General features: G+C 41.6%; 1 protein-coding gene across 12 annotated transcripts in view; it reads left to right on the plus strand.

Moving 5' to 3' along the window:
• LRMDA (leucine rich melanocyte differentiation associated) overlaps positions 1-26,611 on the plus strand; it is a 1,071,617-nt gene that overhangs the window by 585,572 nt on the left and 459,434 nt on the right. For 7 of the 12 annotated variants that reach the window (XR_011423400.1, XM_070227811.1, XM_070227789.1 and 4 more), the window contains exons 3-4: positions 7,633-7,764; positions 18,683-18,817. Coding sequence is in view for 10 of the 12 variants with exons in the window: in XM_070227811.1 (XP_070083912.1) it covers positions 7,633-7,764; positions 18,683-18,817 (267 nt within the window). In the remaining 2 variants the exon portion in view is untranslated. Of the gene's footprint in view, positions 1-7,632; positions 7,765-18,677; positions 18,818-26,611 lie in introns of all 12 variants that reach the window. The other 5 variants (XR_011423402.1, XM_070227814.1, XM_070227796.1 and 2 more) reach the window with 1 other exon arrangement.

Here is a 26,611-nt window from a genome sequence, read left to right on the forward strand (position 1 = left end):
TAAAGGACCTATGTACACATTGTGTATTAACAGCAGTATATAAACTAGAAACAAATAACAAAGACTGCTTTAATGACTCTTAACCATTAACATGCAAAACACAGTACAAATTAAAATTTGTGTGGAGAATGGAACAGAGCACATAGAAGACTTTTAATTTCCATGCATGAGATCTTTGTATATACTATATGTTTTATAACTTAATTTTAGGTGCTTAAATAGATAGCATGACAATTTTACTGGATTAGTAGATATCTGTCTATACTATCATTTTTAATTGCTACATGGTATTTCATTATATAGATATATTGAGCTTTGTTTAATCATTCCTCTGTCATTGGGCGTTTAGGCTTATTTACATTGTTACTATAAATAATCCTGTAGTCAACATACTTAACCCAATCACACTTCTTTGATATTTACTAAATAAATTCTTGATTACTGGATAAAAAGTGATCACTGTTAAGGCTTTCAATGTAAACTGCCATCCAGAAAGGTTATAACAATTTCACTCTCCCATTAGTGTTCTGTTAGACTGTTACCTTGAACTTTTGACAGGACTATGTTAAGATTTAAGGAAACAGTATATTTTCTAGTTAAGTGAAAATGTCTTGTTTAATTTGAGTATTTTAGATTCCAAATGAAGCTGAAATTTTATCCCGCGTTTCTATTGTTGGCCATTTGCATTCCTTGTGTATTTTCTGTCCATATCTTTTGATCATTTTTCTCTTAAGGCTTTCAGCTTTTCCTTAATGGTTTTCAAAGCTCTTTTCATATTAAAGATGTTAAACCTTTAGACTGTTCAAGAGATTGCAAATATTTTCCACAATTTTCATTTGCCTTTTAATTTTTTCTTTAAATGTATTTTTTTGGTAGGTGAACTTTAAATCTACGTTTAGGTCTTTACATTAGACATTGTGAAATTTCATCTTGTTTTGGGCTGAAACAATGGATTGATTCCAACAGGATCATTTTGGATCCTACTGTATCCTCTTGATGATCTCTCCAGGGTCCTGGCCTCCATAAATGTGATTAACATGGCCTTAACCAAGTCAGTAGTGAAAACAAAAAAGAACCAAAGTCCCCAGAACCTTCCTGTCGAGCAGGCTGAGCCATTAATTAGTATTTTTTAACCAGTTATGATTCTACCTAAAGTCATTTTCTAGCCCACTTTTTGCTTTCCTGTCAGAAAGTTATCATTAGAGATCTTTTCAAAGCTATTTTGAAGTCTGGATACAATATATATCTTTATTCCTAGTCAACTATCCACCTTAATAGCTGGTCTCACAGAACTTATCCTTAATGCACAGAAACTGCCTGTTTGAGAATCTATATTAAATTTGTATATATCCTACCTTATTCCACAAAATATTTGAACTAGCTTATTAGAATTCATAAAATGAAAAACTAATATATAGATAAAATATCAAGGCTATTAAAAATCATAAGCTTTGACAGTGGAGTTATAAAGCAGATATAGAGACGATGGAGTGTTACCTTTTTATAGTTGGGTCACAATTTAACTCTGAGCTTCCTAGAAGCAAAAGTAAAAAGGGTAATGTGATCAGATATGTGATTTACATTGTCCTAAGGCAAGTAAATACCACTTCCTCAGAAGTATAATCTGACCAGAATTTCACACTCATAAGTTTATAAACTTATAAATCTAAAGTTTGGAGAATCTTACTTCCCTTTTCAAATAATTGGAACTGCAAGTACCCTTTTCTGGGCTTCTAGCTCCTTATTCTCCATAATTCTTTAGGGATCATGTTTAACAGTTTTCTTAGTATCATTAGGTATAGTGCATGATGGCTTCAGACTTGATCCCACTTAGAGTTAACAAACACCTAGTGACTGGTTTTGGATTCAGATCTCTTGTGTTGAATTTTATGTTCTGCAGCTCAGGGATTATCCATCATGACTGGGGGCTCAATAGGGCTTTGAGAGTGACTGACAAATTCCCTGTGATATACTGAAACATGGTGTCAGGATGCACTGCCTTATGTAACCCAGAGCCTTTTCCACAGTCATCTATTTTTTAAAGACACTTTCACCCCCTATGGATATACTTACCATATAGACTAGTTGATTTTTATTATTACTTGTACATATATCCCTAAGTGACCTGAATGACAGAAAAATATGTAGAAAATATTAAGCCAACTTAGTACATAGTACTATATAGTATATATAATACTATATACTAAATACTATATAATAATAGTATATATAATATACTATTATAGTAATATATTTATTTATTATTTATTACTATATATAATATATGTGTCTGTGTAGTACATTACTACATATTACTATCTATAGCATATTATATATATCACTCTCTCTATATAGATATATATAACCATTTAAAGAGTCTATAAAAAGGATTTTATGGCAGAAGAAAGAATACCTCTCATGAGGTCAGATGAACAGCCTTTCTGAAAATGTCTGTGCTGTCCCTGGGCCATTTTCTGGGACATGTGCAGTCCTATCAACTCCTGTGTTCTCTCCTTTCTTCCTTCATTCCCCTCATATGGCTCTGTGTTACCCGTCCTGTCGTTGTAGCTTTGGTCATGGCCTCTGTTGTCGGTCAGTTTGCAGACATTTCCCAAGGACCTGCTTGGTGCCAGGCAATGCATTTGGCTTGGTGGGGGGAGTAAGAGAGGTACAAGTTAGTACTCCTGTTCTCAAAGGTGATGTTTAAATTATTTAACAACTGCACTGACCAATCAGAAAGATCCTGGCTGGAACCAGGGTCCTTGGAAGGCCTGTGCTGTCAGGGGCATTAAACACTTAGTTGCTGGGTTGTGGAAAGGTTGAGGGCTCCAGGGAGTGGCCAGGGTAACAGGGAGGGGCACTTGGGGTACTCAGAGCTGCAATTATTTACCAACTGATAAGGAAGTATCTGGGTAGTATAGTTACCAGTACAGGTGTAGGGGTACAGACTCGCTGAATGTTCTCAGACATTTGGCCCCAAGGCAAGGAGGGAGAGGCATTCTGGCCTCTGAAAGAATGTGAACTTAGGGATTGCCCTCCTAGCCACTGGCCAGCCACCCCAAGGTCTGCTCTTTGAACTGCCCTTGGGATTCTGTTGGCAGCTTTTCTCTCAGCCACTCACAGGCTCATGGCTGAGCAGTAGTCAGTTGGCAAAGAGGTACTGAGCCCTCACTGTGCATTTGACAAGTCTCCAGGGGTATGGAGCTTACATTGAAATCTCTTTTTTGGGGGGCTGGACAGACCAAAATCATCCAGAAAGACCATAACAGAGTAGGCAACAGCTGACCCTTGCTGCTTTGCAGGACTAGCCAGTGTGGTAGACATTAGACATATGGGTTAGGTTCTCTGGAATTTTCATGGCTTCCTCCTTTTGTCACTTAGAAATATGTGTATTTAGGTAGATATAGTGGAGGGAGTAGGTAAAGATCTTAGTGGTGATCTTATTTTCTTAATTGGTTTGAGAACATCTCTATCTTTGGTTCTGGATTTGAGGCCAACTATGGTTCCACAGAGAGTCACCTTTCATTCTTAGGGTGTGTGGTTAACTGTCTCCCTGTCCCTCCACCTCATACCAGGCAGAAAAGTATCATCCCTGGTTCTGGCTAGGAGACGAAGAAAGAGGTAATTTTTACCACAGCCTATACTCCAGGAATAAGATCAGTGGTTCTTGAACCAGGGGAGCTGGAAGTGTCCTCTGGTGATGTTTCTGGCTGGATTTTTGCTGCTGTAAGGGGTAGAAAGGCTAGTTTCTCTGCCTCAAACCTACGAGTCAAGCTCTGGTCCTGGTCCTTCTCCTTGCCCATTCTGACAAGTGGCTAACTTTTAGGTAAAGGATGAAGGCCGCTGAGTGTGCGCGCACCCAGAAGGGATTGGAGTTCAAAGGACAGCCCCTTTGGGGGCCTGCTGCCCTGCCTGAGGCCTCTCCATAAGGGCTCACTGGCCTCGCTTGGAAAGGGCAGCACCTGTTAGTGCCACTGTTTTTATAAGCTAATGAGGGCAGAGTGTGAGCCATAGGCAATGATGCTGGGATATTAGCTGTGACAGGAAGCTTGATCATAATTATCTTAACGAGGATAGGGTTAATTACAGTGGAAACTTAAAAGTTCTCTCTGTTTGAATCCACTGGAGCCGAATGCATTGTGATGTTTTGTCATTTTGATGTGACTTTGGAAAAGGCACTGGGACTCTTCAGGCAGCAGCCATGGCTCCTCAGGGAGCCCAGCAGAGCCCTGCGAATGAAGTAACTGAGATGGTACCTGTGGGTGAGATAATGGGCAGCTTTCCTGCTGGTGGAGCTGGAGGCAGGCAGCCTGCACATGCTTTGGAGGTGCTGATTAGGTTTCCAGAGCAAAACCACCTGCCACAGATAGGACCTCACACCCAGTCTCTGTGCCTGCCCTGGGTGGCTCTTGACTGGGCTGGGAAGACCTCTCTCCAGCTGGCTGTGCCGAGGTAGCAGGTGAAGCCTTACCCTCCCCCTCCAGCCCCTGACCACGGCTGACATGCCTGCCTCACCTTCCAGCCTGCCCCTCAGACATCTGCAACCACTGCCAAGCAAGCTGGTGAGTAACCCTGGAGTGACAGTCATCTCTTCCACCAAGGCTCTTGGGTCCATTTTGCTGTCCACACACAAGGTTATAGCAGAGAAATTACAGTTCCGTCATCTTTTCCTTGTAGATCTGTAGCTGTCCCATTAAACAGCATAGATCTGTGTGGATCCTGAAAGCCTTTTTTGCCTTGTCATTTTATTTAACACAACCTATCAATTTACAGGAATCTAGTATATGGGAGTATGAACTCAAGGATTGATGCAAATTATTTCTTTTCCTACTCCTTCCAGGGGAACAGCAGTGACAACAACAACAACAAAAGTAAAATTGTTAAAAAGTAAAGGATAAAACCATCTTCTAGGTGTGTGTTTATTGGCCTCCACATGCCAGCCAAAGCAGAGAAATCCTGTCGTCTCCAGTTTTACTCTTCACTGTGCTCTCAGCCTCCTGTCGCAGGCCCTCAGCTCTGAATTTAGCTGATTAAATCACAAAATGCACACCACACTGATGACATGAAGGCAGGGATTTATTAATTAGCAACCGCCCCCCCCCCCCGCCCTGTAACATGGTTTTCTTTTAAGTGAGCAGCTAATAACATTGCATGGCAAAAAGAATCTCAAAACCAGACAGGTGACAGGATTTGAGCCGGAGCTGCCCGACTGCTCTCTGAAGGCTCACTCAGGTATGGAGCTTTGCCCCAGAGCCCATCCTGAGAGAAAGGCAGTCTCTGCGGCCTTCAGCCCTCTTCATGCTGTGTCATTTTGTCGTATGCCTCCCCTGAAGCACTCTTGGAAGGGAGCTTTCTTCTGCTTGCCAGTTGCCCACCATCTGCTGATTCTATGATAAGAGTATTATATTTGCATAACATAACTTGAGAACAATGTGTATTTTGATGCTGCCCTTGACCAGAGCCCAACTGATGTTTGTGCACAAAGGACTTATTAGCCATCCATGAGGTGCCCTGATGGGAGGTGGCCTCAATTCCCCTTTTGGTAAACAGGGCCTAGTCCTGAAACGCTCTTTTGGATCATCACTCATTAAACCCCATGGAGGAAGGGACTTCAGCAAAGGTCGAAGTTTCCCTGCAGAAGCTAGACTTACTGCACACCTTTGCACATTTGTTCATCTGCCCATCCCCTGCATCCTGAACACCGTCCCCGCCCAGGTCAGGGCTGCCAGAAAAAACAATGAATGAAAGGAGGAAGGAAAAGAAAGAAAACAGCGCTAACAAGTGCTGGTAACTTGTTAGTCCTTGTTCACTCATTCTCTATAAGATCCTATGAGCCAGATGCAACACAGAACAAGAGAATTCAGATGGGTTATTGATATGTCCAAATTCACAGTGCAAGTAAATGGTAGAGCTGAGGCAGAATCCCAGACTTTCCTGACTACGTGTATGTAAGTTGTGTTTTGCCTCCCTGAAACATGAGGAAGTAGATAAAGGAAGAGGAGGAAATTAAATCTGATGACCCCATGCACCCTTCACATAAAATGTAAGCCGTATTGCCCTCCTGCTGTGGAGCAGGTAGTGTTGGCTGTAGGAATAGTTGTGGTCTGGGTGCTGAGCCCAGGCTGGACCAGCCGGAGGGTCAGGCAGGAGTGGGACATGCTGACAGAGCTCTGGGCCCAGTGGCATCTGGGTATTTAATTACTTATTCTCAATGCATATTATACCTTCCAAGTATTGACTCCCTATTTTGGAGTTCTCTTGGCAGAGGTCCCACAAGGGAGAGATGGATGCCTCGAGAAAGCTCTGGCGCTAAAGTTCACATGCACACCAGATGTGTAAGGCATTGCACATGCAAGCAGGCAGGTCTATAATGGAAGTGCTATCAGTAAATGTATAAATAGTGTAGACAACATCTCCCTGATTCGTCACATTTTATATAATAGCCAGGAGGTCCCATGCGAGCCCACCCTCTGGTCGACGTCGTAGCTCAGCTGTCAGCCTGTGCAAGCTCAGCATGGCTCTTGGGTCTGGCAGATGAACGAGCTGGGAGTGTGTGTTTCTGTGTAAGTCCCTCCATCGGGCGGCTGTCTTTAATTATCGTCTGTGTGCGCCCGGGCAAGCACATGTGCTCAACTGTCCCTCACTACTGCCACCGCCAACACTCCTGAGTCCATAACATTGAGTTAACTTTCAGCTAAGTGTATAAACAAGGTTATTTTTCCCTTTCTGATACTTGTTTTCCCCGAGCCGGGTGCTTAATTCTTTCTGATGCCTGTTTATTTACTCCCTCGACATCTACATCGCTTGCACTCTACACTTCTTTCAAAAATAAAGTGAGAAGTCCACTTTCCATAAATTAAAACAGTAACTTCAAGGCAGGGTCATTGAAACAGAAATTCCCCCAAACCCTTCTCTACTCAGCTCGCAAACAAAAACAAAAACAAAAAGAAACAGCCTTTTCAAACTGGAGTGATCATGTGCTTCCACAGATGCCTTGCCTTTTGGGGCAGCCACAGGGACACTGGGCAGAAGCAAATTACGTGATTAGTAAAGAAAAAAAGCACAGAGAAAACGAAAGTCAGAGGCAGCGAATGGGGCGAAAGGAAGCCTTCCCAGCAGTTTCCTCCAACTGTACAGAGGAGAACTGCTAAGAAATGATACTTGAAGTTATATTTATTATTGTAAGAGGGGTATGATATTTCTGGGCAGAAATGATGGATGACAACTTAAATTTGTGTCCAGGGAATGAAGGTGAACTGTGACAGAGTTATTTATCTTGGGAATGGAGGTTAGGGTCAGCTGAGGCTGGGTGCCTGAAGGCACGAGACGTTGACAAATTTATCCTGCGGGCCGTATCTGAAGCCCTTTGTTTTGGATCCTGGCTACTCAGTAAGTGACCCTCATCCTTCATGTTGGCAATGCGTGAAGGATGCGGTGAGTGCCAGCGGCCCCTTCTCCTCCGCCGCCCCGCCCCGGCTCCTGCTACTAATTCTTGTCATTCACTTTGCTGACAGGCACCAAGCCCAAACTATTCCCAGTCCTGAAAGGGAAGGTTAAAATATTTATTTCGGCTCATAATGGCCTCCCTGATTTAGTGCAGGATCATTTTTTCTGTTGCCTTTGTCATTGCAGGTCACTGGAAGGACTGAGCGCGTTCGAGAGCCTGGAGGAACTCATCTTGGACAACAATCTGCTCGGGAACGACCTCGTGTTGCCAGGGTTACCCAGGCTCCATACCTTAACCCTCAACAAGAACCAAATATCCTTGGTTCTGCCCGCTGCCCCCACTCCCCGCCCAGCCCCACAGTAGTCCCCTCCTGCATGCCACCCCCACTCCCCCGCACCATCCCTCCTCCCCCGCCCCACACAAATAGCTGCGAAATGTCAAATGAGTTTTATGTGTCAGCTAAATTAAAGTATGTGAAATACAGTCCATGGGCAGACAAAGCGTTCTGTCTTCTGGCACTCGGGACACTTCAGAGTAATTTATTATAGGTCATTCATAAATGAAATGCACCATTATATCTTCCTGTTGCTCCATTTTAGTGTAGAGATCTAAGTTATAGCTGTGAAGAAATCTTTTTAATAGATAAAAATAGAGAAAGAAAATAATGTCACTGCCGCCAAGAAGGCAAAGCTGGGTTCTGTTGGCTTGGGCTTGTGTGGGAGGGCGACCTCTGGTGGAACTAAGGAGTAATGTCACTGAGCAAACGGCCTTCCAGGAGGTTTCTGGAAGGCTCTGCAGCAGACTTGGGGAACAGTTCTGCTGGGGGACAGCGAGGAAAGGGCTAAGGTGGAAGATAAGTGTGAATGGAGTGGCTTAATAACTTGTTCACATGGTAAGGTAGAAGTAGAAAAAGGATCAGGACATTTTCCCTGGAGTATGAAATAAGACCATATACATATGTTAAGTTTAACATATATGCATATGTTAGCTTTAGGAATGATTTGCAAAATCATTTGTTAGCCACTGTTTATACTTCAAGCCATAACATCTTTCCTCAGTAAAATATGCTACTTGTGGCCTTTATTAATTGGCTCTTTAATAGAAGTAGAAGCAGGCTTACAAGTAAATATCAGTCTTTATCGTGATGAAATGGTGATGGATTTTTTCCTCTCCTATCCTTTGGTCCACCAAGTTTCCTAGCCATTGTTTGAAAAATTATTATAGTCAGTGTGCCTTGTGGTTTCCTTGGCTGCCTTTGGTGATGAGTTGGACAATATTCTCAAATCAATCAAGAACAGAAGGATTATTAAGCTAGAATTTGGATCATATGTTTTCTCCTTTGGGTCCCAATGCTCATATCCTGTGTCCCACGTCACATGGATTTAGCCAAGTTCATGAGTCAGCTTAGTTATGTTTAGCTGTGTGGTCATGGACAAATCATCCTTTAACTGCTTCTGTTTCTCTATCTCTCTTTTTTTTTTTTTTTTTTGGTAACATCCCAGCTTTCACCTGTCTGTTAGGAGAACTGGCAGAAAGGAATGTATAAAAGACTTTTTTTGCATGTTGGAATCAAAGGGCTGTAATAACGTGAGCAAAGCAGGTTTCCACATGGGTGAAAAGCCAGCTGCCTCTGCCCTGGGATACTGTCAAGAAGGTAGTGTAAGAAATGGTGCAGTGAGAAGGGCTTCCTGAGCAGCCCACAGATCAAGCCAGAAGGACTTTGTATAGCAAGTGCTGTACAAATGCTAATCCCAAACTCAATTTCTCTTCTCACTCAGCACACTTCCCGGCCACTTCTCTGTCACGTTAATTCATGCATGGTGAGAAATCCAAGCTCATTTCAGCACCAGCCTGAACAAAACAGTTAAAAGAAGGGCACACTAACTGTGAGAGAACATCATTTCATGAAATCCCAGTCTGCAGATGAACTAGTTGGTGATTATTTTTTTTGATCAAGTGCTGATTTGTATAGGTAGGTTATAGTATTGCTTTCCTCCATTACCACTGATAGTTGAAGAGACATTGAGTAAATATTGATGACTGACAGATTACCTGATTAGTCTAATTAGTTAGACTAATAAGTAAGATTCTGCATCATGTGAATTTACTAAGCATTATTATCTCCCATTTTAGAGGATTCATTTTCATAACCTAGCACAGAATATGCTGAAAATGCGCAGGAATCCACTCTAGATTTTACTTATTATTTACTCAGTTTATTTAAACTGAAAAATAAAAATTCACCCATTTTCCCACCCCCTACCTACCACCCTTGGCAGCCACCAATCTGTTCTCTGTATCTATGAGCTTATTTTTTGTTTAAGATTCCTCCTATAAGAGAAACATACAATATTTGTCTTTCTCTGTCTGACTTATTTTACTTAGCATAATGCCCTCAAGGTCCATCCATGTTATTTCAAACAGCAAGATTTTATTCTTTTTTATGGCTGAATGATATTCCATTGTGTGTGTGTATATATATATATATATATATATATATATATATATACCGCAATTTATTTATTCATCCATCAATGGACACTTAGATTATTTCCATATCCCGGCTACTGTAAATAATGCTGTGGTGAATATGGGGGTGCATATGTCTTGTCGAGTTAGTGTTTTTGTTTTCTTTAAATAAATACCTAGAAGCAGAATTGCTGGTTCATGTGGTAGTTCTATTTTTAATTTTTTGAGGAACCTCCATACTATTTTCCACAGTGGCTGCACCAATTTGTATTCTAACCAACAGTGCACAAGGGTTCCCTTTTCTCCATATCTTCACCCAACACTTATTTTTCCTTGTCTTTTTGATGATAGCCATTCTAACTGGTATGAGGTGATATCTTATTGTGGTTTTGATTTGCCTTTCCGTGATGATTAGTGATATTGAGCATCTTTTTATGTACCTGTTGGCCATTGATATTTCTTTGGAAAAATGTCTATTCAGATCTTCTGCCCGTTCTTTAATCAGTTTGGTTTTTTTGCTATTGAGTTGTTTGAGTTCTTTATATATTTTAGATATTAGCCCCTTATCAGATATATGATTTGCAATTATTTTCTCCTGTTCAGTAGGTTGCCTTTTCATTTTGTTGATGGTTTGCTTTGCTGTACAGGATGTTTCTCATCTTTAACGGAATAAGCTGGATTGGATGATGGTTTTATTCTCAGTGTTGCTGTCACTAAAGATTAGCAGGCCTCTTGCCTCTACAGTGCTGAGGAATTGTCTTTGTCTTTGGTTGAGTCCTTTCCCTGTCCTATGCCTCACCTTCTCCAATCGGTAGCAGTAATGCTAAGGGAGTAATGATAATGGCCTGGGACAGACTGAAGCAGAAGGCAACATGTAGCTATAAAGGTGGCCGATTATATCACTGGCTGTTGCAGAATACTTTATTACCAGTAGATACAAAAGATTATAGTTGTCTTTCTTAGGATACAGTTTCTCCTCTTTTCTACTGGTGTGATCATGAAGATCGGTTTACTTTCCCCACGTGCTTGACCAAGAAGTCAGAGAATGAAAGGCAGGTAAAAGCAGCAGTGACACTGCATGACATCCTCTTAATCAATACCTTCTAACTCCATGTTTTGAGCCACTGGCTCTCCTACCTACTTGTGAAAATACTCCAGCTCTCCAACAATTGCTAGGTTCCATATTGCTATTGTTATTCCTTGAAATGCCTTAGACTTGGGCTCTATCAGTTAGCTTTGCTGCATAATCATCCACCCCAAAAGTTAGTGGCTTCAAACTGCAAATATCTTATTTGTTTACAGTTCTGTGTGTCAGCTCTCTGGTCTAGGCTCTGCTGGATGGATGGTTTTACTGCTAGTATTATCTTGGGTCACTCGTGCAGCCCTAGTTATCTGGAGGCTCGGCTGGGGTTAGATGGTCTGTGATGGCCTTGCTCATATGACTGGAGGTTGGTGCTGGCTGGTGGCTGAACTACCTGTCTTCATCAGGCTAGCACAGGCCTCTCCCCATGGGAGGAGTGTTCTAAGAGCAAAGTCCCAGTGTCCATGTAAGTTTCAAGCCCTACTTGCATCATGTGTGTTGCTGTCCCAAGGCCAAAGCAAGTCACCTACCAAATGTAGAACAAATGTGAGAAGGGACTATCCAAGGTGGGAATACAAAGAGGCATGACTCATTCCTGTAACAATCTAACACGCAGACCTTGGTGTCTTGTCTCCTTCAGATTAAAGGTAGATGTAGAATCAAGTAACTATTAACCTTTGAAAAGGTAAGTATTAATTCTTTCTTATAAATTGAATCTTATTTTAAACATACTAGGAAGCTTGCTATCAAATGGGGTTCTACCTTAGTTCTTCTGTGAAGTTTGTTTTGTTTTTAACTTTTGGCCTTTTGCATATTTAGAATGATTATTCACCCCTACCCCACGCCTATTTTATCTGCCTGGCAAATCTGGAGTTTCCCAGTTTGGTTTTACTCATAGTTATGTATGTCTAGACAATGTTCTATGTTACTGGACCCTGGGAACTTGGGTTATGGGCTTTCTTTTATTCTTTGGCAAGAGGCACTATCACATAGCAGATAAGAACAGGCTCTGAAGCCAGACTTCCTGGGCTTGTACCCCTCTCTGCCACTTTCTGCATGACCTTGGACAAGTTGCTTAACATCTTGATGCTTTGGTTTCCTCTGAAAAATGGAGACAATAATAGTATGCATCCCATAGGTTGTTGTGAGGGTTCCTCTAAGTATCTCAGAAATGTTAAGTTGTAGTAGCATAGTAAGTTCTATGTAAGGGTTAGTATTATTGATGTTATTATTATTATCTTAGAGAATTATGTGAACTTATCTGATCTTACTTGGGCTACATTATAACCAAGGCCAGAGAATAGATTTGGAGTGCTTCTTTGACTTTTATAATTTAATATTACCCTCATATCATTCTGTGATTGAGTACCATTGGTGAATAATTATTCTTATTTTTATGAAAAAACTGGAAGAGTGTGAACTTTTTGAAGTCACATTGATTTTCACTGGTGAGGCTCAGTCTGGAACCCAGGTATGTGAATTCCTGGCCCCAGATTCTGAAACCCAAAGAGGGAGGCAATCACTGCACAAGATGAGCAAATAAGATGTGGGAGGAATCAGCTGCCTGTGCCTACCCCCATCTCCCCCCAGGCCCTGCTCTCAGCTGCAAAGGGAGCTCACAAAAGGAATTCAAGAGCCCAAACCCGGCATCTGGCAAATTTCTTCTCAATTCACAAGTGCCTCACTTCCTGGTTGTATACCTCCTGCTTGACCTCCCATCTTTGTTCTACCATCCCTTTGTCCCACTTCTGTTCAGCCCTCAGCTTTGGTGTGCTGTCTTGGTATACCCAAAAGCCTGGTCTTTCTGGTCTACCTCTTCATCTCTTGGTTCACAGCTTAGCTCTCTCTCCTTTCTTTGGTTCATTTAGACTGAGCTCTGTAGGCACTGGCCGTGGAGTTGACCTCTTCTCCCCAACACTCATATTCTCTCTCTCTCTCTCTCATTCACCATGAGCATATACACACTATCCCTGGCTCTTCCCCATAGGAGTGGGTTCTTGGTAATGGTCTCAGCCATATCATGTCTTAATACCCAGTCTCAAATAAGAGAACAACTGAGATGTCAGGAAAATAGAGATATTTAACCTCTGCACAATCAGGTGATAAGCTGACTTTGTTTTAATCACACTTCATTTCTTTTTTTTCTGTCTCTGTTTGCTTCAGCACATGTGTGAAGAGACAGTATGAATTGTAGTGCTAACAATATACAGCTGGGCTGTAGTAAGGAGACCAATGCGCTGTCAGAAGGCTAGACTAGGGTTCCCACAGCAATGTACAGTGTCATCTCAGGGAAGTCCCTTCACCTTGTCAGATGCTTCAGTTTCTTTATCTAAAAACTGGGTAATATACATTTTAGAGTATTTTTGAGACTTAAAATGTCATAATGTATATATATGTGTGTGTGGACATATGTGTGTATGTGTGTGTGTGTATATACACACACACACACATACACACATGTACATACATATATTCATATATGGGAAATCACTTTGTTAACACCCAAAGACTTTACAACTTCGTGGTACATTTTACTGTTAGCCAAAGCCTCAATGCTTTGAATGAATAAGCCCAAATTAGCAGTAACTGAGGTACAGAGCATAGCTGGATGACAGCACTTTGTGGTCTCCTACAAAAGCATGTTAGAATCCTCATTTTTCAGTATTTTGAATTCCCCTTTTGTGTTAGGAAATCACGAGTCACATTTCCCCTAGAATATAGACTTTGCCATTTACTGACTCTATGACCTTTGATCCCAGTTTTCTTAATTATCTGTATGTGATGATAATTTTGACATGCATGTGCAAATAAAAATAAGATAATATATCATGTAGACTGTTTAGTTAGCATTCAAAAATCCTATGTTAGGATAAGCTCTGATTGAAATCCTCACCATGGTTATTGATGCTGCTCTTTAACCTGGAGCTGAGCACAGAAGGAGGGTACATGCCCATTCTCACTTTGGAAACAGCTTGGACCTGTGCAACTGGGCATGACACCAGGAGACTCTCCTCCTCCCTCATGCTCCAAACTTTCAAGGCAAGATGTTGCTTTGATCTTGGGCTCTCTGCAGAAAATCTCCCTTGGCAAGGCTAGCCATGACAGCTGGGCTGCATGGTGGCAACTTTCTGTAGACAACACTGAAAAAGAATCTGAACAGCAAGTACTCTGGAGAAGACTTGATGAGGGAAACCAGGTGTATACTGAGAATCCAACTGGAGAGAGTTGAAACTGTGCCAAACAGCTTCAAATGTTAAAAAAAGGAGGGGAAAAAAAAACACCCTTAGGAGAATCCCTGAAAATGTCTCCACTGTAGTGGTCTTGGTTAGCCAAAGACACCACGTTCTCTCCACTGATTGCCTCTGGTTAATTTTCTATGCAGCTTGACAAGAAGGAATGTGACAAGTTCTATCTCAGAGCTTGCAATCAGGCAAGACAGGGCTGTGCTCGTCCTTGCTGGCCCAGGAGACCAAGAAACCAATTAAAACTCCTCCTCGAGTTTCATCCTCCGGTGGTGGTACATAATGATGATGTTCTGGTCCAGAGCACCCATGGAGTAGGTGCTAGTGATTCATAACTAGTGTCGATTTGGGGGGGGACCACCTGGCTCAGCCCGATTGACCATTTATCAGATAGTTGAAAGGCTTAGGAAGGTGGAATAGCTTCTGCCACACAAAATATCCTAAATGAGGCAGGCTCTAAGGATTCCAAGGAATCCAGAATTCCTTAGATTCCTTGGCACAGGGTGGCTGAAGGTTTCTGAAGCTTGCAGACCCTTTGTGCAAGAAATTCCCATGATCAGGACATTCAAATGGGTCCACGTCTCCATGGCCTCCTGCTCAGGGGCAGATCCAGATTTTGAAACTTACATGAGTTGAGGAGACCGTCTTAAAGGCAATGACTAAATAATTATGACTGTAAAATTAGGTATAAAGATGAATGTTTATTTGGAATAAAAAATATATCAAAGCAAATTAAAAATTGGAGTTGACAAATACCACACATATTAAAATATTTAGAAAAGTAACAATCTTTGTATTAGACATGCCTATATAAAAACTTTTTCCCAATTTTTTTCTGCAAATTCCCCTATAATTTCTTATGTAATTAAATTTTGTAATATTTTATGTAGAGAGAATAGATAATTCCATCCAATTGAAAATTGATTTTTATTTTTAATAGTTTAGGAATGTTTCTTTGTTTCACCATTCATTTTGGTAATTTCACCACTGAATTATTGATAACAACATTAAAATTATTAAATTTTGGTAAAACTCTTACACATTTCTTTCATATATGAGCTATTAAGATTTCAGGACATTTCAAGTTGGTTGTGTGTGTGTGTAGGGGGTAAACACACAACAACTTAATCTTAAATGTTCTTTGAATTTATAAACTCCTTAACCACTTATCATCAGTTTTATGTTGGTCCCTATATGTTTGTGTCAGCATGGCAGGTGGTAGGAATATTACTGGAAACCATTCCTTCTGGTACTGTTGTAATAACCAGACACAGAAATGACTGCATACGACACAAGTATATCCCACTGAATCCTAATTAAATGTTCCTCTTTCATAAGTTCCTCTTACCCAGGTCCCCAGAATTCCCATGGCACTCCTAACATCACCCAACTCCAGGGGAAATGTCATGGAAAAAATCTTAGTGGAGAAACACAGTGATATTAACTGATTGCAGTTTAACCTACTTTTGCAAATTTTACAAAAATATGTGACCATGTGACTCTATTACTAGGGCCTTTCTCAGGGCCCTGGAATGGGCCTATCCAAGAAAGGAGCCCTCACACACAAGCATTATTAGCTCTGTGGTAAATTTACATGTGAAGATTTACTCAAATTAAACTGAGCCTACTTCCCTGGGCAATGGCATGCTTGGCTTCCCATCAGTGGTTGCTAAAGGTTGAGAAATGACTGGGAGTTCAATCCAACTCAGTTGCCTAATGTTTCCTCAACTTGAAAATCATGCCAGGTTTGAGTTCCATTCCTTCACATTCCCACCTTCATACAGTAGATGAGAATTAGGTGAAGGTTTAAGGAGTTTGTCCCTAAGAGGGAAATAGGTTTTAGTTAGACTTTTTCATCCATAGTAGAAAGGGCTTCCCCTAGGTTCTCCAGAGCCACTGTCTACATAAATAATTCGAATCGCTCCAAATCAGTATGTCAGCACCATTTTGATAGCCCACTCTCTTGGGATCCTATAAGAGAAATACTGTGCTGACCAGCATGAGTGATCAGCTCTCCTGGCTGCCCCACTAGAACTTGGGCCTGTCCTTGAGGCTTCAGGACGACCTGACAGGCATGAGTTCCAGTTCTCCTTGGAGTAACTGTGAGTCCCATGTGTGGACTAGAAGACTGGAGAGAACCCTGAAAGGGAGAAACCGATGCTGGGACTGAGGTCTAAGTATGTCCAAGTCCAGGCATGCAGTACCCCACCTGAATGACACTGTTTGCCCCTGGCTAGTCCTGGATACCAGACAGAGACTTAAAGATTTTTGAGGAAGGCCTCCAAAACATGGGGCTCCCTGAGTTGCCTTTGCTGGGGTCTAAAGGCAGCGCTGGTAGAGAATGTGCTGATAGGACTATTTTTTTTTTCTAATGTATATTTCCACTACATTTTTCCCAATGTAGTAATGCCTGTGAAGCATACAAAGGCAGAACCTGCTGGAAAAGCCAAGTTTTCCCTGAAATTGTTCACTCTCATTTTAATTGGTTTTTTAAATGTTTTTCTGAGAGAGTGTGATGATTAAACTTTAATTTAAAAAGTAGTAAGCGTGTTTTGTCTTCATTGATGAAGTGCATTAATGTTTTGACTCCAGCCACTCACCCACTGTACTTCCAACCTCACTGCCCTGGTGGGGCCTTCTCTGTAGTCTTCTCCACATGCTCTCGTTCCTATCATCCTCATTCCAGTGTCCTTTGTGGGCATTCCTAGTTCTCATTTGTTAAATATTTATTAGGATTGATAACTTCAGTGTTCACTGTCTGTGCTTGTTTAGGAAACGGGCATGATGTTGGCAAATTGAAACCCACAGTGGATAAGTAGATGCTAAGATCCTCTTTGACTAGTTTCTCCCTTTTTTGCTTGTGCTCTCCCTCTCATTGTCTCTGTCTTGCTCCCTCCCAGAGTAGAGCTTTTGTTCTTGCATATGGTGGTGGCAGAGCATGTGTATGAAGAATGCTTGAAGGAACTTAGTTTGGAGAATAGACAATTTATGGAAGACATATGATCTTCAACTATCTGAAGGGCCATCATGTGGAAGAGAAGAATCCCCTGTTCTTTGTGACCCCAAGCAGTTAAATTGGTTCTGTGGGTAGGAATTTGAAGATTCAGTCCCCGAGGGAAAAATAACCTCTTTCTTATGGTTGTAGGAGATAGAGTGAGTTACCTTGTGGTGACCCCTTGGCAGAGATGTTAGGGACTGGATTCAGACATTGGTTGGATTTGGAGTTCATTCTTCTCTGACAAGTTGAAATGAAATACAAGAACACTGGTTAATGTCCCGTGATTAGATACCCTGGCAGAGTAAAGGCAGCCCATCCTTTGACTTTACCTTCCTCTCCTCGGTCCAAGTGGACCTTACTCCTAGAAACTGTACCCCAAGTCTTTGACTCTTGTATGTTTCATTCACCCTTATATCTTTAACCCCTGTATGCTCTGCTGTCATTCCCTGTCAAGGACACCATTCTGTCCGCTGATGTTGGCTAACTCCTCTTATCCATTGGCCCCTGGTAGTCCTGGCCTCTGTTCATGGCCTGTCTAATTATCACCTTTCCTAGGGCTCATGTGTATGTGGCTCAAGCCAGGAGTTGATGTGCAGACTAGTCCCCCCCAACATCTGTGATTTCCTGGACCTATGACTCCTGCCTTGTTTGTTTTGGGGATCTCAGTGTTTGCCTTGACTGGACAGTGGATCCCACTGAGGAGATGAATCATAGAATAATCTCACCACCATGCCCCTCCTTGATCTTTTATCTTTCATTCTTTCCTTCATAGAATATTAGATTTACAACAGATTCCTAGGAAAAGCATTTTGACCGACCTGGCTTGACTAAACCTGTCCTAATTTACTCTGTCTTCTCTTAGCTTTGTTCTCCTTTCCCCCTCAATCCAAGGTTTTATTGCTACCAGTGAGGCCATTGAGCAATGTTTAGCTCTGCCACAGGCCCTCAGATCATAAGAGGATGCCAATCCCTGTTTGAGTCTATGCTATTCCCATATGTTTTGATGGTAAATTACCCCCTTAAGGAGAAATAACATATTTTTAATGAGGCCTTTGGAAATAATGTCTTGCTTTCAATACTGGGAAAAATAAAGTTTTGCATATTGCAAAATATTTTACTACATGGAATCTACCCTTCATCATGTTTAATAAAACAGAACTATAGAGAAAAGTGTGATAAAATAATGAAGTTCATTCATTTTCTCTCAAGTGATCTGTACTTAGCTTTTCGTGTCCAGAGAAAAGCTGGGCTGTGTCCCCAGCAGTAGGAGTGAAAAACTAGCCATGCCAGACACACAGCTAAGTTGATTTCAACCCTCACCCATGTCATCTCATGGGAACAGCCTGGACTCCTCAGCTGCTAGGCTGTGCTTGTCAGTCACGGTCTAGGCTCTTTACTAAGCCTTTGTTTTCCTGGACCAAGATCCTTAACTGTTGTCACATTACTGACTTGGAGTGTCTGCTTGATCACCTGGCAGAAGTGACACCAGCTCTGGAGTATCTCAGCCTGCTGGGTAATGTGGCATGTCCCAATGAGCTGATCAGCTTGGAAAAGGATGAGGAAGACTACAAGAGGTACAGGTGAGTATCTAGGAGTTTGAGCATGGTGGGAGAAGGGAAAAATAGCATCTTTGGGGGGATAATGTTATCCTATGGCGTGCATAGTAGATGTTTGGTAAATATTGGTGGACTCCATGATAAGGTTAACCTTTCACCATTGGGTGATCTATAGCCATTAGTTCCCTTCATTGAGGTCGCAGGAGCCAAGAAATGTGAAAAGTTGTTGGGTGGTATAGGTCAGGGATTGACAAATTTTTTGTAAAGGGCTGGATAATAAATATTTTTGACTTTGAAGGTCATGTGGTGTCTGTCACAACTTGTCCAACTCTTCTGTTATGGTGCAGAAGTAACTTTAAACAATTTGTAAGTGAATTGGCATGGCTATGTCCCAATAAAACTTTGTTTACAAAAACAGGCAGCAGGCTGGCTTTGACCTGCTATATTTTGCTGACCCGTGATCTGTGTTATAAGATCTTCCTGTGGTCTGACTCAGAGTCACTGTTTGGAGACAGAGCACTTCCCACCAAAGTTTAGGAAGCTTATATACAATTCTAAGAAGAAGTCTCAAAAGGCCCATAACTTTGTTCCAAAAAGGTATATCTCAGTGGCCACCAACATGTGCTTTGAGGGGCTCAAGCAGAAATGCTTTTCTTTCTTCTCTCTACCTTTAAACCAGCTGCTTTGAAATACCTGATCCAAGTTCACCTCTCTTGGAGAGTCTTCTTGATCTTAACCGTTTTACTAAACTCTTTTTTTTTCTTCATTTTGAATTCTATATGCTCTCATTCTTTTTTTTGGTAGGGGTGGGGGAGGAAGATTGGCCTCAAGCTAACATCTATTGCCAAACTTCCTCTTTTTGCTTGAGGAAGATTGTTTCTGAGCTAACATCTGTGCCAATCTTCCTCTATTTTATGTGGGATTCTGCCACAGCATGGCTTGACAAGCAGTGCTAGGTCTGCATCCGGGATCTGAACCTGTGAACCCCAGGGTGCCAAAGTGGAGTGCGTGAACTTGACTGCTACACCACCAGGCCGGCCCCTATATGCTCTCATTCTTGATTGTTGTTTTGTAAATGTTTTTAATAATCTTTTCATGACTGTAGCCTCTCTCTATTATGATGTAAGCTCTCATTAACATCCCAACTGAATCAATGTGGAAGGAGAGAGGGAGAGAGGAAGGAAGAAAATACAAGGCAGATAGGGCTACTGGAAAATAAATTTGAAAAGATTGGGGAAAGAGGATAATGGTTTGAGAGGAACTTGTTCTATTGGGACTCAGACCACTTGTTCTGTGGTGACCCATGAAGTAATGTAGTTGGAAGCATTCATTTTCTATAAAGGCAAAGCTGTAAGCAATACTGAAGGCTATTGAACACTATATATTTAAAAAATGTACACACACATATAAGTAAGGCTACAATAGAAATTCAGTTATATTTATTGGGAAGAAGTTTGTACATTTACTTCATTTTCCGTGTTTCTTGATTAATTTTGTAAGGATCTTAGACTTGTTAAGCCATCTTAGAATAAAGCTGTATCTCTGCTTTTAAAAAAATGTGTTAAGTCTTTCTTCATCGTGAAGATTTTCATTTCGAAGGCAATACTGTTGATTTGAATGTGAGTTCTATTAGGAGAAATATGGTTAATTTCCAGCAGGTGCATAGTTAACAAATTCCTAAATCAATCCTTTAAGTTGCTTAATCACTTAGAACTTAATTTGCTTGTTTAACACTCTTGTCAACTTTGAAGCATTTGACAAAGCATATTTTACCTTCTTGCAGCAACTTGTTTATAAGACATGTCTTGGAAGGGTCAAGCAGGTCCAAGAAATTTCTCTCAATCTACATTTTTAGTAAACTAAGCATTGTTTGGGAAATTCTCATTTATTTTCTGACTTCTTTTTTAGATTCCTGTGTTTATTTCTTTAAACTAGACCAATAAATTATATATTTATGTATATGTGTGTGTGCATGTGCATATATATGTGTCTATGTATGTGTATGTATATATATGTGTGTGGGTATATGTGCACACATTCACACACATTTGTTTATTCCTAAAGCTATATGTGAATTGAACTGTACGCACATTTTTTGCTATTTTTTTCTAGAATGAGAGAAGTAGAGAGAGGAAAGTCTCCACTTCCACCTTATTCTATTCGGTCTAAAATAGAAGGCTTATAAGATTGTAAAAGGAAAAGAAAAGCTAATACTATTTTGTTATTATTGTTAACTGATTACATTAGCAAAAATACAAAGACCCATCGTGTAAGGGGCCACATCAGAAGATCTGATGTAGAATCCAACTTTGCCAGTGGGACCTTTAAAATAAGGAAGACAGTCTAGATCAGTGACCCTCAACCATGGCTACACTTTTGAATATCCAAGGCATTTTGATTCGTTTAGTGGCAAATGCAAAAAAAATAGTCAATAGGTGATTCTGGCGCTCAATTGAGAACTATTGGACTAAGCAGTATTTAAAATCCCTGTTGGCTCCAGCATTCTGAGATATTCTGCTCCCAACCAGTTACAGTTCTTCCTTTACCATCTCACCCATTTTATATATTCCACCTTCTATATTTCTGTCACTACTTGATATATGTCAACATCCAGAGACTGGCTTCCAGCTGGTAAGGGCTGTGTCTTCTTGCCCTTTGAAGCCTTATCAATACCTAAAGTAATGCTGACCATGGAATAGGGGCTTGGTAACTGTTTGCTGGAGCTGGCTTGAAATTACCCTTCCCTCTGGGGAGCTGAGTACTTATAGAAGGATGCAAGGCCCTTTGGGCACCTCAGATGCCCACTGCCTATTCGGAATCAGATTCATCTGGATGTCAACAAACACAGTTAACAAGCAGGGACTATCCTTCAGACTTACTCCAAGTGTTGGTGTTAGGTCTTGTTCTCTGGGGAGGGCTTGGTTCTAGAGGAATGATTCATCTCATAGGCTGGCCTGGATACCCTCCAAGCCTGTTCTCCCCATGTTAGGTCTGTTCCCTTGGAAGGTGTTGAGGGATGGGACTGGGAATGTTGTTTGCTAGTGCATATATGGCAAAGTTGCCATGAGGAACTGGATTCTGGAGGCCACACACAACTGAAATCACATCTAATTAAAATTACCTTAGAAAATCCATCAGTTACCCACAACAATGGCAAGATGCTCACACTCTGAGAGAAACAGGAACTAAGAACAGTGGAGAGAACATTAAATGTGTGCCCATCCAGTTACACGTTCACTGCATGGCATCTAATGGTTGAGTGGAATGGTAGGCCTACTCTCTGGCAATTCTAAATTTTTTATTCATTTTATTTTTTTATTTTTTATTTCTGGTTTGACAAGCACTCTCATACTTGCCTTTGGATGAGATAAATATGTGTATAATGCAGTTCTGTTCTATGGTCTGTAAGCAGGTCTGCTTTGTTCATCCTGGAGTTTGTGCTTCATTTGCCACAGAAATTTTAAGAGTTTCACAATAATACTTTTGAATCCCAGAATTCCTGTGGCATTTGGGTTTCTACAAAGCAATGCAGCTGCCTTTTTTTTTTCTTCTGGTAAAATATTTTCCTGGCCCTTTATTTACAAAGCATGGGGTGTGCCTTCCTTCTAGGTGCCACCCAGAGCCGAATAGTAGGGCCTCTATGTAAATTTATGTGACATTTTCACTAGAAAATTGCTTTAAAAATGAATGATATTTCTACAGTTTACTGTTTTTCACTTTAAGTACATTTTCTGACAATATGTCTTCTATTAATCATTTAAGCAATAGTAGGAGCCTTAAAGGAGTGTATTCAGAAGTAAGAACCCATGGTTCATTTAGTGCTGTCTAAAAAAATTTCTTATTGATTGGCATCCTCTGTGGTTATGTGATGTAATATTTATAATATGTCACCCAGCCGTACATCAAAACGAGTATGTCTGTTCTTTCATTTCCATGGCGATGTTGATTTCAGAGAGGTCAGCCCAGTTTTAGGTCATGTTGTGGCCAACCACTGGACCAGAAATGGGAAGTGACTAGGTTTAGGGAGTTATTGGAACTGGCTTTACAGATGCTTCGGTTTCTGCTGATTATTTCCCCTCCTCCATGTCACTCCCTTTCCTTGCTCACTTGCCTCCTGTGCGCCCAGGTGGATTTTCTTGGCACACATTCCCACAGTAAAACAGGCTCATTAAATCTCTATGTGAGCATGAACATACTACCGAGTTGTTGAGCAGTGCCCTGGTCCTGCTGTGGCAGGAGCAGAACCTTGCCTGGAGTTTCTCTTTGCCATTCATCATAGTTCATGGCTGAGAAATGTCCATAACATAAATGTCGTGTTATTATAGGAGCTTAAACCTGCCCATGCTTTGCTGTGTGTACACACCATGCTGCTATTTTGTGATGAATGTTGTATGGAGGTGAATGTGATAACCAATAGCCTTCAGGATTTGGACAGGAAGAGAGGAGAGGGGCAGAGCTTGGCCTGGAAGACCACTATCTTACTAAGAAACCACTTTGGGGTTGCTGTGGACTTCGACACTGGCCAAAAAATGAATGAAGTATGGGAAACTTGGATGACCAGAATGATCTTATTTCTTGTCTTTCTTTATAATTTTTTTCTTTTTCTTCCTGCAGGAAAGACAGTAGAGTGAAGGTCAACAATACACAAGTGCTAGACATCAGTTGTCAAATAAGGGAGTTGGTCTCATGGTCTCTTAATTCACCTTCTGTCACCAAACTCTTTGTCATTCATTTTCTCCTGCCTCTGCAGTCTTTAGCTGGCCTCTCCTTTCTCCCTCCTCCCCAGCAAGCCCCTCTGTACTCTTTACAAGTTTAAATTATTTAAAACGTGACACCCTTTCTTTGTTCCTTCAAGGGACCAGCACTGGGGTCTGCCCAGTGTCTATAGCACTCAGCCAAAGGGAAGGAGGGAGGGATCCTCCACCGTCTGTTGGCCATCCTGGGCTGCCATCATTTCCCAGCCCAATAGGAGCTGTAAAACTTGTGGCTTATGTAACCCAACTTGCATTCTCCAGCTAATCTACAATCTGGGCTTTGAAGATCACAAGAAAGCAAAGGTCACGACCCAGAGATCAAAGTGACAGAAGCCCACAGAGTAATTGCTAGTTACCCTCTGTAGAGGGCCTTAGTCTGTCCTGTGGGTGTGTTGTTTGCACAGAGACTTCAAACATGCTGCCGGTGAACTATGAGGAAAATCAGCTGGCCTTTGCCAGTTGTCAGGCCTTCATTAATGCTGTAGGTGAGCTCACCTTGGCTCATTAAAGTGAGATCATTGTCCTCTCTCCAAGTATCTGGCGTTATTCCTCTCACCATGCTTGTTCATTACTCTTTGGTCTTTATGGACTTTTTTCTCAGTCCTCCTTTACCTAGAGGTGTGAGGAGGTGGTTATATAAGGAAATTGGAGTAGTCAGAAAGGATGTATTTATTGGATGTATTTATTGTAAATTAACTTTGAGGCACATTGAATTCACGCTAAAGCTTCCAAGAGGCTTAGGCACCATTTTGCCCATTTCCTTCATTGCACAGATGGAGCATCTGAGGCTCAGGAGGGTGACAGAGACTGAACGAAGATCACACAACAAGATAAGCCCAGAGTCTGGACTCTTTGCTCTGTCCTATTAGTCCCTAAGCTTTTCATTATAATCTCTCTTTTTAATTTTCTCCCCTACATGTTAAAGATTTGGTCTCCTAAATAAGCTCATTTAAGCTGTTGTTAACTTTTTAAAATTAGTCAGACACATTTAGCTGTTGATCGGTGTTTTTGATCAGCATGAGGTAAGCAGTGTTACCAAACGGGGCTTATGTAATCCAGTCGAAAGTGAAGAAGCTTGATGTTTTATTGACATGTTCCCTCTATTCTGTTAAGTTTTGTAAAAGAATGAGAATAGTTTATGGATCACCCATTGCTGTCTTCAGGGGCCCCTGGTAGGGCCTCAGTACCTTGCACGATGTCTCCCAACTCCCAAGCGTGGGAGTAAGAAGGTTGCAAGAAGTAATGAGAAGCATAGAATGCCATAAAAGGAAGGAAGTAGGCAAAAAACTCCAGTGACCCCCCCATTCCCCTCAGGGTCTGGAAACTTGGTTTGTCTTGAGTAGAGTCTCCTCATAGAAAGAAACACGGCAGATAAGCCCAGGAGCAGACGGTGGAGATCCATCTTGGTATTTCTGGTGTTATGTGGTGTTACTGGGGAGCAGCCTGTTCCCCTGGGGTAGCAGGTATAGGCAGGAGAAAAGACCATCCTTCTCTCCCTTTGAAGTCTAGATGAAAACTGCCAGAGCTTCAGGATTTGGGCAGAGAAAATTGATTTTTGAGCAAAACTCAAACAAACAAAAAAGCCTTTCTGTTCTTTCTTTTCTCTCCCTACCAGTTTTAGGTGTCTCCTTAGAGCAATCCTTTAAGAAAATGGAGCATTCTCTGTGAAAAGAGAGAGAACCTGAAAAGCTACGTGTCCAGGTCTCACTTTTAGACAATCTGTTTGCAGATAGAGACAAATGAGTCTTTAAATATCTTCCCAGGATCCCAGATCTCCTGTCCATAACCTCACCTTCCATATCACAGCCAAGAATGCCTCTGACTTCTGCCCCTAGGGCCCTGGGACTTTTGCCCAGCCACCTTGGGAAGGTCAGGAAAATTGGAATTGCCCTCTGGAGCTAGGGATGTGAGACTTAGAACTTAGACGGATCTCTTTTCATTAAACAGTGCCCTGGCTTAACAAGCAGTTTTATAAATCTGAAGCTGTCTCTGGGTGTCACAGGATTTATAGATGGGGGTTTCTGCCATAAAGTGGTTTATGATGGCTGCCTTCTATGTTATTAGTAGCTGTCTCTTCCTTCAACCATTGCTGTTTGGTAATAGCCTTAAAACACCCAGAATTACTTACCTGCAAGCCCCATTCCCAATAGCCCCTGTTGACAGTCTGAATAAGTTTACTGCCCTTTTGTTGTACTTTACCTTCAAAACAAACTGATTGAACCATCAATAGCTCGTGGAAGCTGACAGAGGCATGTCATCTGAACTAGCCCTTGTGATTGCAGGTTATCTGGGGGAGTTAACCTTCCCGCATTGTTAACTGAAATGTTTTATGTACTATGCAACTTTAGGATACGGCTGTGATAACCCCAGTAACTAAGTCATACATCACGGTAAAGAGATTTTGGTGCAACAAATAACCCTGGATTAAATTTACAAGGGTTGAATTGATATTGTAAAAGCCTTCATTCTGTGGCTTCAGGAATCCTCTCTTGTATTTTTATGGCAAACTTGTATTATCCTCAGGATTGAAGCTGCAGCTTTTGACACCCGGACATGAACTAGAACAAAGGGAAATAGATCTCCCTAGACTGGGATGGGGCAGGCAGGCAGAAAGCCCACTGACTTATCACTTGGAAGTAATGTTTGGAGCTAGTTCCAAAGCACCAAGGGGCAGGGAGATCTGTAGACGTGGCCACTGTCTGGGCTCTGTGTACCACAGACACTGGGGCAGAGCAGACTATTAGTGGAAGTGGGAAGGAGACTCATTGCTACCTTGTCAACCTCCTAATTCCAAAACTATTATTCCTCATGATGTTATTTTCAGTGCCACAGAGGCTCTCAGTGGGACCAGCAGCATCAGCCTGACCTGGGAACTTATTTGATATGTAAATTCCGGGTCCTACTCCAGTCATAGTGAATCAGAAATGCTGAGGGTGGGGGTGGTGGGCGCTGCAATCTGTATTTCAACAAGCCCACCAGGACGTGCTGATACCCACTCAAGTTTGAGAACCACTGTACTGGAATATAGGCTCCTTGAGAGCAGGGACCTTGTCTGTTTTGTGTA

Source organism: Equus caballus, chromosome 1 (assembly GCF_041296265.1).
Source record: "Equus caballus isolate H_3958 breed thoroughbred chromosome 1, TB-T2T, whole genome shotgun sequence".
Taxonomy (NCBI): Eukaryota; Metazoa; Chordata; class Mammalia; order Perissodactyla; family Equidae; genus Equus; species Equus caballus.